The sequence below is a fragment of the Choristoneura fumiferana genome, chromosome 22, assembly GCF_025370935.1.
Source record: "Choristoneura fumiferana chromosome 22, NRCan_CFum_1, whole genome shotgun sequence".
Taxonomy (NCBI): domain Eukaryota; kingdom Metazoa; phylum Arthropoda; class Insecta; order Lepidoptera; family Tortricidae; genus Choristoneura; species Choristoneura fumiferana.
Window position 1 is genome coordinate 13051441 of NC_133493.1, and position 18327 is coordinate 13069767.

General features: G+C 38.2%; 1 protein-coding gene across 4 annotated transcripts; it reads right to left on the bottom strand.

The window, feature by feature from the left end:
* Positions 1-586: 586 nt before the first annotated feature.
* Positions 587-16505, bottom strand: LOC141440499 (uncharacterized). 4 transcript variants are annotated; one of them, XM_074105022.1, is made up of 8 exons: positions 16439-16505; positions 15181-15527; positions 13433-13540; positions 12531-12991; positions 11772-11874; positions 11284-11379; positions 10789-10944; positions 587-712 (listed from the first exon to the last, which is right to left on the bottom strand). In XM_074105022.1, exons 2-8 carry the CDS (start codon positions 15442-15444, stop codon positions 686-688), a joined length of 1215 nt encoding a protein of 404 aa, XP_073961123.1. In that variant the 5' UTR covers positions 15445-15527; positions 16439-16505; the 3' UTR covers positions 587-685. The 4 variants fall into 4 exon arrangements, with proteins under 4 accessions (XP_073961123.1, XP_073961126.1, XP_073961124.1 ...); XM_074105025.1 differs by having other exon boundaries at positions 15181-15289; positions 16439-16464; XM_074105023.1 differs by lacking the exon at positions 16439-16505 and adding an exon at positions 16348-16385.
* Positions 16506-18327: the final 1822 nt, after the last annotated feature.

Genomic DNA, 18327 nt, shown 5'->3' on the forward strand with positions numbered 1-18327 from the left:
TTACAAGAGAAAAAAAAGTGTCACATATTTTCTAATAAACTAACTAACGGTAGAAGGTCTAAGTAGATATTTTTCAGACACTAGCTTATTATGAAAGGCAACTGTCATATCGCATTGTTTCTTACTTTTGCCGAATACTCTGTTTTATCCTTGATGTACATTAGATTAAATTTTGAAACAAACTCTTCGATTCCCACTTGATATGCTGTTTGGATAGGCAGCAATGTTCTTTGCTGAAACATTTACACTGTGTTATTTGTCATTTAAGCTGAAAAGTCTATGTATTAAAAGCCACGCTAGAGAAGGATTAAAGGATTAAATAGAATGCTTGAGCGTAGCGAGGGTTTCAAGGCATAAGATGCTAAACAATTTTGCAACGTCTTTTGCATCGGGAGTTAAAAAGATCTTTTCCGAGCATGATTGTAAATGATTCTACTTACTAAATATACGAAGGACATCAATATGGTCAAGTATGTCTGGCCCAAGTCTATAAATTTCAGAGTCTCCATATTCTTCCTCAAGTACGTGATCTGAGCGACTATTGCAAAACAACAAAGCGTACACAAGAGACAAGTGTAGCCATATCTTGATATAACTGACAGTTTTGAGGCAGGAACATCTTCGAACATGTGGTTGGGCCATCCACCAATACATCTCAGTGTTAACCGGATTCTTTTCATGTATCTCATATCGAACACATCCATTTTATTTGCTATAAAATTTTAGATAATTTTGAAACACCTATTTTTTTGGAATAAATATTTAAACTGGTAGATGTAAAGCTATGCAAGTAAGATCATCTATTATATTGATATGATGATATTGAAACATAAATATAAAAACATGCGAGTAAGAACGTCAAGTCCTTACTCTAGAGTGTGAACGTTGGAATCAAGGTAACCTATGCATTACTTTAATTAAAGTGAAAGAACAAAGAGACTTTATAATTAACCGTATTAAGGAGCGACCACACTGCTGCATATAAAACGGTGACGGTACGGAATCGCAGTGACGCATCGTATGCGTACCGGTTTTATCAATACACAAACGGTGCGGAATCGCAATAACGTGGCGTAACCGGCACGATTTTATTGCATGCTCTGCACACCGCTGCTTAAAATAGGTACGCAAACGGTGCGGAATCGCAGTGACGTACCGTAAACATCAGGACTTTACCGCATGCTCTCTACCCAAAGTCGTGATGTTTGCGATACGTCATTGTGATTCCGCATCGTTTGCGTATAGTACTTTAAGCAGCGGTGTGGAGGGCATGCGATAAAATCGTGATCGTGACGCTTACGGCACGTCACTGCGATTCCGTGCCGTCTCCGTATTTTGAACAGCAGTATGGCCACTCCTTTAAGGTATCGAGCATACAACGCAGCGAGTAAAAAGGGTACAACAATAATCTAACCAACTTAGAAAAAAATACAAAACCTCCGACATTGTAATTTCAAAGTTCAATATCAAAGTCAAAGTTTATTTAAAAGTAGTAATAGTAATAAAAAAAAATATTGAATTAATGTCGGTACAAGACGACAATAATACAATTTTTCAGTTAAAATCAATTAAAATCCGTTTAAGAGCTACGATGCCACAGACAGACATTCGCATCTAACTTATAACAACCCTCTTTTTGCATCGGAGGTTAAAAATACCAGTTTTAATATTAGCTTTTACCCGAAATCGAATACTTTGGCATTTTTTCAAAAGTTCAAAAAACTTATCGCTGCTGGAATTTTTTTATTTTTTTTTATTTGACTGGATGGAAAACGAGCAAATGGGTCTCCTGATGGTAAGAGATCACCACCGCCCATAAACATCTGCAACACCAGGGGTACTACAGACGCGTTGCCAACCTAGAGGCCTAAGATGGGATACCTCACGTGCCAGTAATTTCACCGGCTGTCTTACTCTCCACGCCGAAACACAACAGTGCAAGCACTGCTGCTTCACGGCAGGATTAGCGAGCAAGATGCACATTATGCAAGATGATTTAAAAGCACAAGGGCAGTGTTATGTTACAAAAAGCTTATTTGTCAAAAGGTTTGGTTTGTTATCGCTGTCCCTGATAAGTTAATTGGGAGGGTGTCGAGTTTCCTCTGATGTTGAAGATGTGAACAATAACAGAGTTTAAGTTGATATGGGTGAAGTGGAAGGATTTCGTTACCATTTTGTTTTACTTATACGAAGAGGCTGAAAAAACAAAAATAGGCTGTGAACCTTATTATGGTAGTAAAACAATTACATGCAATAAATTGTCGGTTCGTGAGTCATATTGTGGTGAAAATATAATTCGAATTTAAGTATTAACTAGAGTTTACCCGAGGCTTTGCACGCGTAAACTATTCAATCTGGGAGTTACTATTGAAATTCCGGGATTTTACAAAATTCCCGTGGGAAATCCCAAAATTTATATCGTAATCTACATTGAGGTGTTGTGTTAAGAACAACTATCCCGTGGGAATATTGGAATAAAAGTAGCCTTTGTGTTATTTCAGACATCCAGGTACCGGGCTACTACGAAACTCGAAGTTCGTATCGTACCGTCCCTCTTTTTCGCTTCTTTATTAAATAGTATAAGTGTCAGAGGGACCGCACGACACGAACTTCGAGTTTCGAGGTTCGTAGTAGCCCTGCAGCGTAATCTGGCGCGCGGCAATGAATGGGTAAAGAGATTTACGGACTGCAATGCAGGATAATGAATAGATTTCTTTTTCCCTGAATGGCAACACTGGCATAGATAATAGATCGCTCGTTTTTGGCTCGACCTTCGAACTTGTGATTTTAATTTGCTTAATATACAAAATGTACAAATGTGAAAGAAACGAATTGCTTTAAAATTCTAGAGAAATAATGCGTTGTTTGGGAGAAACGTGTCAAAATGCTGTTGTAGAGCGCCATCCTGCTCTATCTCGTTTTTTTTTCCCGTTCTCGCGGTTCACTTTTATATTATAGATTGGTCTTTTTGACTGCAACTGTATTAAAAGTTAGAAGAAAAATATTTTGTCTGTGACTTTTTTTTAAATTCCATTTTAACACTTTTACTGTCCCTATAGCTTTCACCATTGTCATGGCCATGGGTCGATACGTCCGTGCATAACAGGCAGTGCAGCATAATTCTGCTGCATGCAATGTAACCTTCTTTTTTGAAATTGAGTGTTAACCTATTTTTGCATATACGTGAAAAGACGGCATTTTTAGTTCTGCAACGCGGTTTATTCGAGTTCGTGCGCATGCCCTTTGGGCTGACCAACGCCGCATCCGAAATGCAAAGGCTGACTGATAAAATCGTTAATTTTGAATTTACTTCAGAATCTGAGGACTTCGTATTCGGCTATGTAGACGATCTGATCCTGGTTTCTCGCGACTTCCAGAGTCATCTCCGCTTGTTACGTAAAGTATTAGAAAGACTTACTCAAGCTGGTCTCACAGTTAACTTGAAAAAGTGCGAATTTTGTAAACCGGAGCTCAGATATCTTGGTTATATAGTAAACTAGCTTTTGCCCGCGACTTCGTCCGCGTGGAATAGTAACTTTGGGATGTATTTAATTTATTTAGGATACCTATTTTTTGCCAATAAAAACGCATAGAAACTTCTACGGTTTACTGTAAATAATATATTTTAAAGCACTGCTATAAATATAAACTAATTTTTTTTTTGTTCTTCCATCCATCCACCCATGTTCTTTGGTAAAACATAAATATTTTGCGGAAGCCACATTTTAGCAATACGACCTGTATTCTACCCTGCCAACACAAAAGGACTGTTTAATTCTTCATAGTGAACTCTTGACACCTTACGTCCTTTATTGTAAGTTAGGAGGGTAGGATTATAATTAAGACGGCATTTTTACTAAGCATAGCTACACATATTTCCGATAAATATACTTATAGTAATTTGTTTGGAATTCCTTAAGAACTTTCATCCCCATATTTTCAAGTAAATAGGTCGAACTTTGAAAATGTTTTTTAGGGTTCCGAAGCTCAAAAGAAAAAAATTGAACCCGTATAGGGTCACTTCGCTGTACGTCTGTCCGTCTGTCTGTCAAGACCCTTTATCTCGTAAACGCGTGGAGTATCGGTATCGAGTTGAAATTGAAACCCTAAACTCAGGTAAATAGTCCCGAAGCTGTGAAAAAAACAAACTTCTTAGTCAAGGCAATCAAAAGCTACAGTCATTAAAAAGGTGTTTCCATGTAAATAGCCTTAACAGAAAAAGTAATAGGGTACTTCCGGCTGGCCTGGAAACCTGGAATTTTGCATAAAGGTAGCTCTTATATTATATAGCACAATAAATAAGAAAATTCTGATAATTTTTCATGTCTGACTGTCTATATCAATAAGCCCTCTAAAATTACCCCACATTGCGTACATTTTGCTTGAGCTTAGAAGGCTCTGCTAACACTGCATCATCCCCTCTGCTAACATCACCTCGCAGGTAAAATTTTCAAAAACGCTTGACAAATATCTATTTATTTCTTATAAGTGCCCAAATGCCAAGTTTCAAAAAGAACTATCGATTTATCTTCGACAATGACGATCTTCCATATAAAGTTTCATCCCCGTTTTCACCCCCTCACAGGAAGAATTTAAAAAAACGCGCTAACAAATATCTATTTATTTCTTATCACGTGCCCAAATACCAAGTTTCATAGAGAACCATGAATTTATCTTCGACAATGACGATCTTCCATATAAACTTTCATCCCCTATTTCACCCCCTCATAGGAAGAATTTTCAAAAACGCTTGAACAAATATCGATTTATTTCTTATTAAGTGCCTAAATGCCAAGTATCATGGTTTTAACTTCGACAGCAACAATCTTTCGTCTTATAAACTTTCATCCCCTATTTCACCCCCTAATAGGAAGAATTTTCAAAAACGCTTGAACAAATATCGATTTATTTCTTATTAAGTGCCTAAATGCCAAGTATCATGGTTTTAACTTCGACAGCAACAATCTTTCGTCTTATAAACTTTCATCCCCTATTTCAACCCCTTAAAACCTCTTTTTCGCGATAAAAGATAGCCTATGTTCTTTCCCAAGGTCTATTCTACCTCTGTACCAAATTTCATCAAAATCGGTTCAGCGGTTTAGGCGTGAAAGCGTAACAGACAGACAGACAGACAGACAGAGTTACTTTCGCATTTATAATATTATAGTATAATAGTATATATAGTATATAGTATGGATGAAAATGGTCTACAAACCGACCCCAAGAAGCTAAAATCTACCAGGGATTATCCGACCCCAACTTCTGCCAAATCACTTCGTGCGTTTATAGGAATGTGCTCATATTATAGGCGCTTCGTCAATAATTTTTCATCGATAATTGCTCCTATGACTGCTCTTTTAGGGAAGAAAAAAGGTCGTGATGTCATCGATTGGAATGAGGCTGCTTCTGCTGCGTTTATCAACCTCAAAAAGGCTCTGATGGATTCGCCCGTTATGGCATGTCCCGATTTCACTAAGCCTTTTATTCTTCAATGCGACGCTTCGTCAGTTGGTCTTGGCTCGGTACTAGCGCAGTCGTTAGATGGCGTTGAACATCCAATCGCTTATTATTCACGTCTCTTCACAAAGGCTGAGCGCAATTATAGCACAACTGAGCGCGAACTTCTCGCTGTTTTAGAATCTATTAAACATTTCCGTGGATATCTCGATGGTATGAAATTCACCATTGTGACTGACCCTATAGCGTAGAAGTGGTTACTTACCCTTGATAACCCCACTGGGCGACTAGCACGTTGGGCAACCCTTATATCTCAATATAACTTCGAAGTTCAACACAAGCCGGGTACTTTGAATATCGTTCCGGACGCTTTGTCTCGTCAGCACATTAATCTTATTTCATTTGATCAAGGGCCGAACTCTACTTCAGATCAATGGTATAGGAAAATTTATCGCGGTGTTTTGGAAACTCCTCAAATGTTTCAAGCTTACAGTATAAATGATGGTGTTCTTGTACGCAGGATGCCTGTCGATAATCTTTTAAGACCTATTCAGTGCCGTATTGTTTTGCCTACTGAGAAGACAGCAGATGCGATCAACGAGTTACATGATTCGTTCCCTAATATCCATCCCGGTGTGGTGAAAACCTATCTCAAGGCTAGGGAATTATATTACTGGCCTAATATGCTTCGAGATATTTCGTCAGTTATTTCTGGTTGTGCTGTTTGTAAAGCTTACAAGATTGCGAATACCCAGCCACGCGGTCAGATGTTATATCCAAGGCAAGTTTCCGCTCCTATGGATTTACTATCAATCGACCTTATCGACCCACTCCCTGTTGCATTCTATGGCTATCGTTATTCCTTTCTATGGTCGATGTCTTTTCAAAGTTTGTTTGGTTAGTCCCCTTAAAAAGATTCGACGCTGCCTCAATTTCTTCGGCGTTAGAATCAGAGGTTTTCCTGCGTTACGGTAGGCCTGCTCACGTTTTATGCGATAACGCCAGTGTTTTTTAGAGTGTTGCTTTCAGGAGATTTTTGGCATCATACGGTATACCCGAACCTTGCTTCACACCATATTATAGTCCAAACGCAAGCGTTGTTGAACGTTACAATCAATCCGTGGTAGTGGCGTTAAGTATCTTGGTCGATAACGATCGCCGTTCTTGGGCTAGATGTCTTCCTAAGGTCGCCTTATATCTCAACTCTTGTATCAATTTAGCTACAGGTTATACGCCTAATTTCCTAATATACGGACGTGAAGTCGATATGGTTAACCCACGTTCAAACGTTCAGACTAGAGACTCAAGTTTAGTTGACAGTCGGGACGAACGTGCAACTAATCTACTGGCTCTACGTGAAATTTATGCTAAAGTTGAAGACGCTCTCGTTTTAGGATTTCAGCGCAATGCCAGACGTTACAATTCGCGTAGGAATTCTATTAGATTAAATGTTGGCGATATTGTATGGCGGAGAAATTTCTCTCGTTCAAATATGTTGTCGTGTTTCAAACGTTATTTCTCCACAGGTTTACGAATTATCGGATATGGACTCACCCTGTACTGGGAGGTATCACAACAAGGATATCTTGAAATAGTTTGAACTACCTCTGCGGTTTTCTAAATCGGCATTTTCTAAATTCTAATTTGGCATTCTATCTGCCCTGTTGTTTTAGCGGGTTCAATTCGGTTAGTTTCTCCCGGATATACATTTTTCTTAGGTTATTATAATGTCGTTTTATCAAACCTTGTAACATTGTTGGTGCATTTTGGGTACTATGATTCAGGCATATTATTCTTCCCTTAGATCTGTGAACTGAACACCCTTTGTACGTTTCAGTTTTTTAATTTATATCTACTTTATATCTTTATGTATGTTTGTGAGTTCATCAGTTGTGTTCAATATTTATTTATTTAAACTAACTATGAAAGATTATTGATTTAACGAATAAACACTAACAGATAACAAACAAATTATACTGGAACAGTAGAACATCTATCGTCCATCGCCTCACAGTACCTCAAGCATTCAGTACAATATATGCAACTTACATTTTCTTTGATCTAGGCGTAAAAAAGGATACACCCAATTACGGCCCTGCACTGTCCTACGCCGATGGGCTGGCGTAGTTCAATTGTTTTTGTGGTCGAAACAAATTTATTAATTTTTAAAAATTTCGAACGTAGTTTCCGTGTTCCCCTATCGTTTTAGCAAGGTGTCTAGAGCCTAGGTGTTTGGGTGTACATAGTAGTTAGTTTGTGAACTTATTCTATCGCTGTTTGACTTTTCGTCGAGTTTCAGTGAATCTAGACCTTGTTGTATTACAGTTTGTTATTTAATTATTGATTCTGTCTGATAATTAATGTCTGTGTTAGGTTCGTTGTCTTGTAAGTTAGCTTTTAGTGTTGTAAAAAAGGTTTTTAGCTTGGGGTATAGTTGTGGGGACAATCAACGGTTAGGCAGCGGGTCGTAAAGCTGCTCTAATCAGTGGTTAGTTCTACACTGGTGTATAGTTTTAGGTAGGTTTCTTTTAGGTTTAACCTTGGTTTCTGTTGACATCAAATAGGATTAGTGGACTCTTTCGGGTTGTATATTAACGGTTGCTATATTATTGAATAAGTTAGTTTTTCGTTTGGCAAAGGTAGTCTCTGTTTCTGTTTGTCTTTCACATTAGGGTTGTCACCTAGTCGTTTTAAGTTTCGTCGTACTTGGTTTAGGGTTTACTTATCGTTTGTGCGGTAGGGTAGTATTAGGGTTGTCGTCGTTCTTTGTGGTTGTTTCATGTTTGCAACTTTTGGTTTAGTTTTTATTTAATGCTTCAAATTTTAGCTTAAGGCGTTAATTTCGGTATGGTGGTTTTCGGTTAGAATTATTATACAGTCTGATTCTTTTGGTTGGTTTAAAGTTTTATTTTTTATTTTAGTAGGGGGATAACTGCAGCATAATTCTGCTGCATGCAATGTAACCTTCTTTTTTGAAATTGAGTGTTAACCTATTTTTGCTTATACGTATTGGTCGTTTAGTTGCGGTTGACTTCTTGATTTTTTTTTAAAAGGTTTGAATTGGTATCCTGGAAATGTGGAACAAAGGACGCGAAAATTTGGTTTGTCAAATGTGTTTTCCCGTGGATGATTTGGCAATAGTGCCTTGGAATAATATTTTTGTTTAATATTCCTGGGATTTCTTTTGTGAGACACATATAATGGTGTTCTGATGTGTTAATTGTTCTAACCTGGCGAATTAATTGTTTCTCCAACTGCTGCGAGCTGGTGGCACGTAGTCACCTCCCTTTTATTAAAAGCCGGATCTGTTTTTGCTAGTTTCGGGTAAGTTTTTTGTTTTGTTGTGAATTTAGGTTTTGATAGGGCTCATGGTTTGAATAAATTCTTAGTCTCTTTTATCTTTTCAGCTCCCACCTTACGGTGTGGATTTTTTTGAGGACATCGTACTGCGCTCCGCACACGATTGCGGGCTTAATTTGTCGTCGCTTTGGTGTCGGGATTGTTGCCTGCATCCAGTGACAGGAGAAGCCCTCCTCACCAACAACCAAAACCACGTGAAGATTGTCACAAACTTTGGAAATTTCTTACTAAAAACTTTATATTTTTGGCCTATAACCCCCTTGGCTCCCTAATTTGGGGCGAATTATTTTAAAATTTCACTAGTATCGCATTTTTTTAAAGTATTCTATGTTTTTCTAACTTGTCGCTTCAGTTTCATATCGTAGTCTTAAGCAAACGCGTTCGGAACTCTTTTCTACTGTTAATAGAATTTTATTCGCATAAGATCCTACTAATTAACTATTATATTATCAACAACGGCTTTAAGCAATACAGTATCCCATATTTACTTCAAAGTTCATTGTTTTTGAGATATTTGGCATCAAAGTTGAACAATTTTAGGCCAAAAAACTGGTTATCTGGCCATAACTTTTGTGTTAATTACTCGTAGTTTCAAATAAAAACCCTCGACCAGTTTATAGAGACGTCAAAGATGAAACCAAATATGTAGATTTCGTATATGTTAGATCTTTCACGTCAATAGAGATACGAAATAAGTGTTTTTTCAGAAAATGTTAAAAAATAATACAAAATGAAGTATTCATTTTTTTCAAAATCCGGTAGACAAATATGGAGATAAAAGATTGGAGAGCCGATAGCCGTTTGACTTATAATTCTACCTGTAGTGCAAAAGTAGGAGATACGATTCACAACTTGTCAAAAATCGATGAAAACCTCGGGTAGCCCCTTTACTCCGGAGTCAGACAAGAAGAAGGTATGATGGCGGGAGGCCATTGAATAATATGTATTGCATAGATAGAGACATACGGAAAAGTGGAAAGTAACGATGGGATTAATTATTCAAGTTCTAATGAACTATAAACATTGAAAAAGCTTTTAAGTAATTTAAATTTGATTATAATATTGTAGACACTGGTAAAAATATTGTAAAACTAGGCGTTACCGCGTAGAACTCGTTTATCACTATCCGGTGGGAACTATACAATTTTCCGGGATAAAAACTATATGTTATTCTATCCCACTAATAAAAAATCATGTTTCTATAAAAAAAAACTAATATTATTATAACTGTGAAAGTTTATAATTCTTCTGTTCATCACGTCTAATCTAAACCGCAGAACCGGTTTATAGATGAAATTCGGTAAACAGATAGTTCAAGTTCCGGGGAAGGACGTAGGATAGTTGTTATCCTGGAAAATTGCATAGTTCCCGCGGGATAGCGATAAACGATTTCTACGCAGACGGAGTCGCGGGCAACGATGATGATGATTATGATTGGTTTTTTGGAGTCTTTTTGTATTTTTTATTTCAACTCCAAATTTGTTACTCTTCTGGTTTTCTGGTTTTTCTGTGCATCCATGTCTCAGTTTGTATTTTCGATATTGTTTCACGGGATACCCGTAAAAGTAACAAATTTGGAGTTGAAATAAAAAATACAAAAAGACAAAAAATACAAAAAGACTCCAAAAAACCAATCATAATTTGATTGCTTAGTCATCTCTTGTCTGTGTGAGCGGTTGGTTCCGAAAGAGTGTAACGTCTCTCGATGAGAGCGGAACATAGATGTCGCTAGTGCTGCTGCATAAGTAGCGTAGTAGAAATAAGCAACCTGAGATATATATGCATAGGAAGAATTTGTGTCTAGATTCCTGTCCAGCGGTGGTGTAGGGGCTATAGCACGCAGCACGGATTGCTGAGGACCTGGGTTCGATTTCCAGCGCTGGTCTCTTTTTCTGGTTTTTTTGTGCATCCATGTCTCAGTTTGTATTTTCGATGATGATGACGATGATGATGATTATTAATTGTGACTACCGCCTGCATAGTCTGCACTCCGACTGGTACCATGTTGCAGGCTTTCAGTGCCAGAGACTGTTGCACAGTCTGCAGCAGGATCAGCACCGTCCGTCGGTTGCTGTTGTCCATGCACTCCCACGGTAAACCATACACCGCGTTGACCAGAGGATCCGTCTGTCCGAAAAAGGATTCGTGAAACAATTTGGAATTTGAATAGAAAACATACACTATAATCCTACTAATAGGTCAATCTTGGCCTTCCTCTGTCCCGCCTTCTTTTTGCTTTTCCTTCCAGCAGATTTAAAAAGATATTGTCGTGTCGTATCAGTGTCTTGTACCTATTAATTTTGATCAGGTGAAGGAGAAATCGTATCGTATCGTATTAAGAAGTCATACAGCTAGCGAAGACCGTGTACAGTGGCGGTTACTCCACCGGTAGCGTAACTCTTAAATTTAAGAAAGAAGAATATTCCCTTCTCATGCAATTTGACCCTTAAAAGACCGCAAGCGTACCTTGGAGCTAATAAGCTCAAATATCACTGATAATTGGATTAACTGTTGATAAACCACCAACGTCAGTAAACCGTATGTTGCCACAGCACCTGGATCCTGTAAAACAACATATTCGCTTAAGAATAAGCAGTAGATATAGTCAAGCAATATTCACCTGACCAGTATTAAAAGACATGTTCAAAAATAATTGTTATTGTCTACTTATGAAAGCTTGGAACGGTTCATCGCTGTGGGAACTAATGAAGGCAAGAGACCACATGGCTTTTACCAGGTCCTCCGGCTATCTCCGTGACGTCCTACGCCGCGCTAACCGATCAGCTGTCTCCCGAGAACTTTTCGGCCGCAACGGCCATCTGTTCTCCGTGCTATATTTCCATTTCAACTAGCTAATTCGCTTGGCTATATCGGTGAAGCTCGATTACATCACGGTGGCATCTTAAAAGAATATTATTATTTAGAAAAGGACACAGGATAAATAAGACCATTACCAGCGTAGAACACTCCAGCAGCAATACGCAGTCGCTAACCAAGTGAAAGCCGTAGTAGACACACAGCGTAACGCTGTACGCGCTAGAAGTGTTTGCTAAGAACCTGCAATGTACACACGGGTCGGAAAGCATATAAATTTATTATTATATCATCATTATATCAAATGAATTTGCTGCTCCTCACTGATCAGAATAAAATTGAAAAAGATTTGTCTTTGTGAACGGTTAGCTAATTTGGGTGACGTGAAATTTGCAACAATCACAGTTATTAGGTATTTAAGCTAAGCCCCAAGTTTTGGATCATCTAAGTCTCCCGAGAAGAGCACTGTTCTGCTGCTAGAGACCCCTGCTGATCCCCTGCTGATCTAGACAACGTAGATTTTACTAGCCGCAGCCAACGACGTCCCGTGATCTTTATCAGATCGTCCATCCTCCTTGCTGGATGCCTACTAACACTTCGTCTTCCGGTATAAGTCGCCACTCTAGCCAAAACTTTAAAGTCCTAACGGCCAGTAGTTCTACGAAATTCTGTTATGATTTTGAGAATTAGAAATGCGTTCTATGAATTAAAAAAGAGTTCAGGTATGCATTGTAAGAATTAGAAACACATGAAGTTCTAAACCACTTCTAACGGATTCACACTTAGTACTATTATTTATTCTGTGCTTCTGTAAAAACGGAGTGTGACTGGAACGGTGTTTAGTGTATAAATTTCAACTAACTATAATATAACTCGCTTGTAATAGTAGAATAACTTACTCCTTTATTATAATGTAGTATTTTACAATATCCTGAAGTCTCTGAGCTACTTGTTTGTTTTCTTCATACGAATACCTTAGCGGCACCGTTCTAGCATCGTCAGTATTAGGCCTCGGAAAAAAGTTCAAGTTGTGCTCAAAAATGTTCAAGTGCCCCCAAATGTGGAACACAATCAAACAAATCAGGAGGTCATGACAGCAGAACATACAACCCACATTGTATGAGACGTAAAAGTTGTATAAACAGATTACGGTGTACCAAGCCTTATTGTTTTGGGCAAATGGAAGAGCATATGAGACGGAATGTTCAAAAGTACCATTCACGGGTTCGTCTGAACTGAACATTCCGCTTTTATAGTTGCTGTATATAGGTCCTATGTTGAACATTAATGCGGACGTGAAAAGTTGGATGTGCTGTATAATTGTCGCCATTTCACAAAGCTTATTCACTCTGTTATAGGTCTGAAATAAAAAATTGTTAGCTTTTTCACTGACGCACCCAGCAGGCGGCTAATTTTAGAAAGACTCAATTCAAATCAAGATTGGACAAGACGCGATGCGGCACATTTCATCGTCTGTCATAGATGTAAAGGCCTTTGATGAACTAGGTTAGGTTTTTATAATATTTTTGTTTTGTATGTACTTTTCTGTATTTTACTTTTTATAACTATTATAAAAACCTAATCCTAAGAATGAATGCAAATAAAGATAATAATAATAATAAATCAATATCATGGGACAATTCACACCAATTGACCTAGTCCCAAAGTAAGCTTAGCAAAGCTTGTGTTATGCGTAGCAACGTACGTAACGTAGTAACGTAGCAACGTACGTAACGTAGTAACGTACTGAGCAACGGATAAATATACCTAATTATTAAGATAGTCTTACAATAAAACTCACATGTAATGAAAATTCGGACGTGTGTTTGTGATGTGTCAGATGAAATTTCGAAATAAAGTCCTTCAAAATTCCATGATACGTAGTAAGCATGGGCAAAGTTGTTCTTTGCTGAAACAGTTATAGCGAAAAATAAAGTGTTACATACAAAAATATATAACAATAGAAATACACAGACAATAGAGACGATGACACGATCAATCAACATACATTTTTTTTATAAGCTGTTAAAAACACGATTTTGCAATAGATTTTAGAATAGGAGGGACCCATTTCTTCCCGTGAGTATCGTAAAAGGAACTCAGGGACCTAATATGGAAGTGGGCCGCGACACTCTATTCATCATCATCAGCTGGAAGACACTGCTGAACAAAGGCTTCCCCCTTAGAACACGACAACGACAACTCGCCACTTGCATCCACTTGTTGCCCGCCACTCCCACGATGTCGTCAGTCCACCTAGTGGTCGGCCCGCCAACGCTTCGTCTTCCGCGTTAGTGATCGCCACTCGAGGATTTTTCTCCTCAAATGGTTATCGTTCTTCAAGCGATATGGCCCGTCCATTGTCAGTTCAATTTGCGACTCTATATTTCCCTACGAACTCCGCAAAAGTTTCCCAAGAAAATCAAGTTCAAGATTCAGTACAGAGGCCGTATTACCTAATGTTTCTGATGCTCGCAATCGTAATCATGATTGCGATCATGAGCACAAGAAACGGTAGGCAATACGGCCTCAGATCCTCATGCGACGATTATACCTGTCAAGAATGTAGTGACTTAAGAAAGAGTTGTATTCATCTCTATTGGTAAAAGTAATCTGACATTTAGTTCTTAGAAGGTCCTCGCTGAAAATCAGCGCTACGGCTTGCCGTGGCATTTTGCTGAGTGGGGACCCACCCGGGTACCGCCTTTTGACAACGTAACGTTTGACAACCTGTTTCATTTCGCAAACTAAAACTATAAATATTTCAGGATTTATTTCAGAGCCATCGTGTAGAATCCTTTATGTTAGGTTAGGTCAGTTTTATAAGCGTGGAGAGCGGCGATTGCGTGGAGAGCGGCGATTAGCGTGGAGAGCGGCGATTTTCTTCTGTGAGGAAGTGATGTCACAAAATGAAAGCGCCGAGCGGGCCAGGGAGTCTAACTCGCTAGCAGACCCTGTGCGCCGCAAGAGAGCTGGGCGCCGGCGTATCGCCCAAGATCGCGCCAGCTCTCACCTTAATTAAGGACCTTAGGGGACGTCCGTGACCCGCAACTGCAAGGCCTCGAGGAGAATGACGTGCCAAATGTTCCTAGCATGCCATTGGTGGGAAAGGGGGTTTAAGAATGGCTCCCCCAGGAGATGAATCCGGAAACGGATAACCGCCTCCTGGCGATGTAGCGGGTTATACCGTTGTACCGCTGCGTCGCTGGCAGGGCGGCGAGGAATGAGCATCCCGGGGGTTTTAGTGGGTAAAAACCCCACATAACCTCATCGCCTCCCCGTGATGATGGGGTATCTGGTGGCAGATTTCCCCCGGGCAAAAAAAGGTCAGTTTTATAAAAATCCTGAAATACTTACAGTTTCAGAAATATTAAACAGTTGGGAAATGAAAAGTTGCGAAATGAAACAGGTTGCCAAACAGTATTCGCCGAAACATTAGTAAACTGTGGGGACCTATTTAGCGTCATGTATGTCTTGTAATGTTTTTTTTATGACGGTAAACAAATATATTTTTTCTTTATTTGTTTCTATATGAATACATATACTCACACAAAAGACGCAGCTCATCAGTAAAGTTATACAGGTTTGACCCAAGTAAATAAACTTCAGTATACCCTTGTTCTTGAACAAGTACGTCACCTGTGCCACCATTCCTATGCTACAGAGAGTGAACAAAAAACTTGTATAGCCATATCGACGTATCACTGTCCATTTTTTGGTCGGAGTGTCTTCAAATATGTGGCTTGGCCATGCTCCTACACTGCCCAGGGTAAACTGAATCCTTTTCATGTATCTCAATTTTAATACTTCCATTTTACCTCAGAAGAAAGACAGACTCAGACTCGTACAGTATTATTTTGCGACGCGCCTGCACTAGCATAAAATCTGGTAATTGCCTGGTAAAAAAAAAAACATTATGGAAGATGTATTGGACATATTATGATTTAACGTTTAATTGACAAAGGGGAATAAGCAGCCGAGAGCAGGAAAATATTAAAATACCAGGGCTCGATTCCGCATACAACTTCGTTGCTGTGCGTTTCGAGCCCCTGGGATCTGGGACTGGGGTTCGGGACCTTGGGGTCCCGAGCCCGACGCACATAAATTAATTAAAGAAGTGCAAAAGCACTTGGTCGACTGGAGACCAAAGGGCTGGCAGCTATCTCTCTCAACCAATCACCATCGCCATTCAACGAGGGAATGCTGCCAGCCTCTTGGGCACCATGCCACGGGGGGCCTTTTTTAGATTTAATTTAGTTGGTATTAAGTTTATAGTTCAGTTTTACTTATGGTTATTTTTTCTTAATATCTATTGATAGTCTCAATTAATAATTAAATATATTTCCCTATTGACAAAAGAATACATGCCCAATATTTTCTGCAATGTAACTAGCGGGCTAATTAGAATTTGTTAGGACATTAGCTTATTGTCATAGTATCTAAACCACACGACCTTTAGATGTTTTTATCACGGGAGCGCCTAAGTTCGCATACTCTTCGCTAGTCATACCGTAATATTTGTCCGAATCATCGTTTGTCATAATTTTTTTCCCACTGAAACCATACAATTTTCTGAAGTTTTTAAATGGCCATCCTATAGAAAACTATAGCTTAGGTTAGGTTTATTTTATAACAATTCTGAACAACTATTGAGTTCAGAGAAAAGAGAGTTATGACCAATCATTCTGACAAACATTACATTCAGACTTCCAATACCTAAGTATGCGAGCCCTGCTACTCCAAAACTCGACACTTATACTGTTTGATACGAGAGCGACCCTTTTATTACTTCGAATATATTGCAAACCTCGAAGATGGCGGTGATGGTGAGGCGACAGATAACTATGGATACAAAAGAACGATTAACAACCTCCTGACCGTTATTTGAGGACTCCCACGATCCTGACTGTTGGTGCCGCGGTAACCTAGGCATTACATTAATTGGAATGCAGGAACACACAGACTTTATAGCCTGAGATCCCACAGCAATTTTCTACACCTTCACTCTTATTTTATTCTACACTCTTATTATTTTATTTTATGGGAATCTGCTGCAGACATTGAGTCAATTTTTATCTTACAAAAGAAAGCAATTAGAGCAATTTATAATTTGAAGACGCGTGTATCTTAAAGATCTTTTTTTAAGAAAACAGGTATCCTAACCCTGCCGTCGCTTTATGTTTTTGAAATAATCATGTATGTAAGGAAGAACATATGTGATTTTCCCACTAACGTCGATAAGCCAAAGGCTAGAAACACAGGGAAACTTAAAGTTCCATCTTACAGACTGGCTAAAACCAAAAAGTCGTTTCTGGGAAATTGCATACGTTTTTGTAATAAAATTCCAACAAATATTATAAATGAAACAGATACAAAATTCAGATCTATTGTCAAGAAGACATTAATATCTAAGGCGTATTATAAAGTTAATGATTATATCATGGACAGGGATATTTGGAAATAATTCCGATCCGCATTAGCGATCACTTCAAATAGCGAACCTACTGTGTTAAAAATAAAGTTGTGTTAAATACTTGTGATATATACATATCATTTAATAATATTGTAAATCTGTTTAAAAATATACCTCGTTGAGTTTCTTGCCGGATTCTTCTCAACACAGATTTTCCGAACCGGTGGTAGATTTTTTTTTGACATTCATAAGTGCTTGTTATAGCCTAAACTTAGATGAATGATTGGTGTCGCGCGCTCGCTCGACTAGATACCGCCGGCGTACTTGTCAAATGCGGCAACAAATAGTACACCGAAATCGGCGTACCTGAGCCCGAGGCGAGTCAGTCGCGTTGCAAACTGTGCGTAATGTGCATGTCCCGAGTTTTTGTTAAATTTTGGTCATAAACCGAAGTAAAATGCCAGTTTTCGCAGTGAAACTGTTTAAAAATAATACTAAAAGAAATAAGAAGGACACTGGGATCACATACCATCAGTAAATATCGTATAATTTCGAAATTACAAAATAAAATAACATGAACTCTAAACGCCATTCTGTGTTAATTTAAATGTTAAATTTTGGTCATAAACCGAAGTAAAATGCCAGTTTTCGCAGTGAAACTGTTTAAAATAATACTTAAGAAATAAAAATACATACATCAGTAAAGAAATAACATGAACGCCACTGGCCGCGTACACAAGAATATTCCCCATCATTGTATTATCATATAAATGAATAAATTACAAATATACAATATAACATCTAAACGCCATTCTGTGTTGCCGCGTACACAAGAATCAAATTCCCCGTGGTTGATTTACTTTTAAAAAATTGAATTTTAATGTTATTATCATCATTAAAATGTATGATACATTTTAATAAATTGAATTATTATTTTATCATCATTAAATGATGATACATTTTAATAACTTATTTTATTTTTATTTTAAGTATCTAACGTAATTATTATACAATACATAATCTAGTTCTATATTATTTAATGTTTATCTTTGTGATATTATACACTGAAGGTGTATAAATTGTTACCGACACTATTTAATTAAGGGGTGAATGTGTCTTAAAATTAAAAATGTTTTTCGTCTTCCCAGTCAAAAGCCCGATCAGCTGATTTACTTAGGCATTACGGGAAACGAAAAATTTTTTTTTTCGTATTTCTACCCATTTTCCTAAAATGTTAACTTTTTACCCGTCTGCCCCAAGGAGGGTTATGTTTTTCAAGCGTA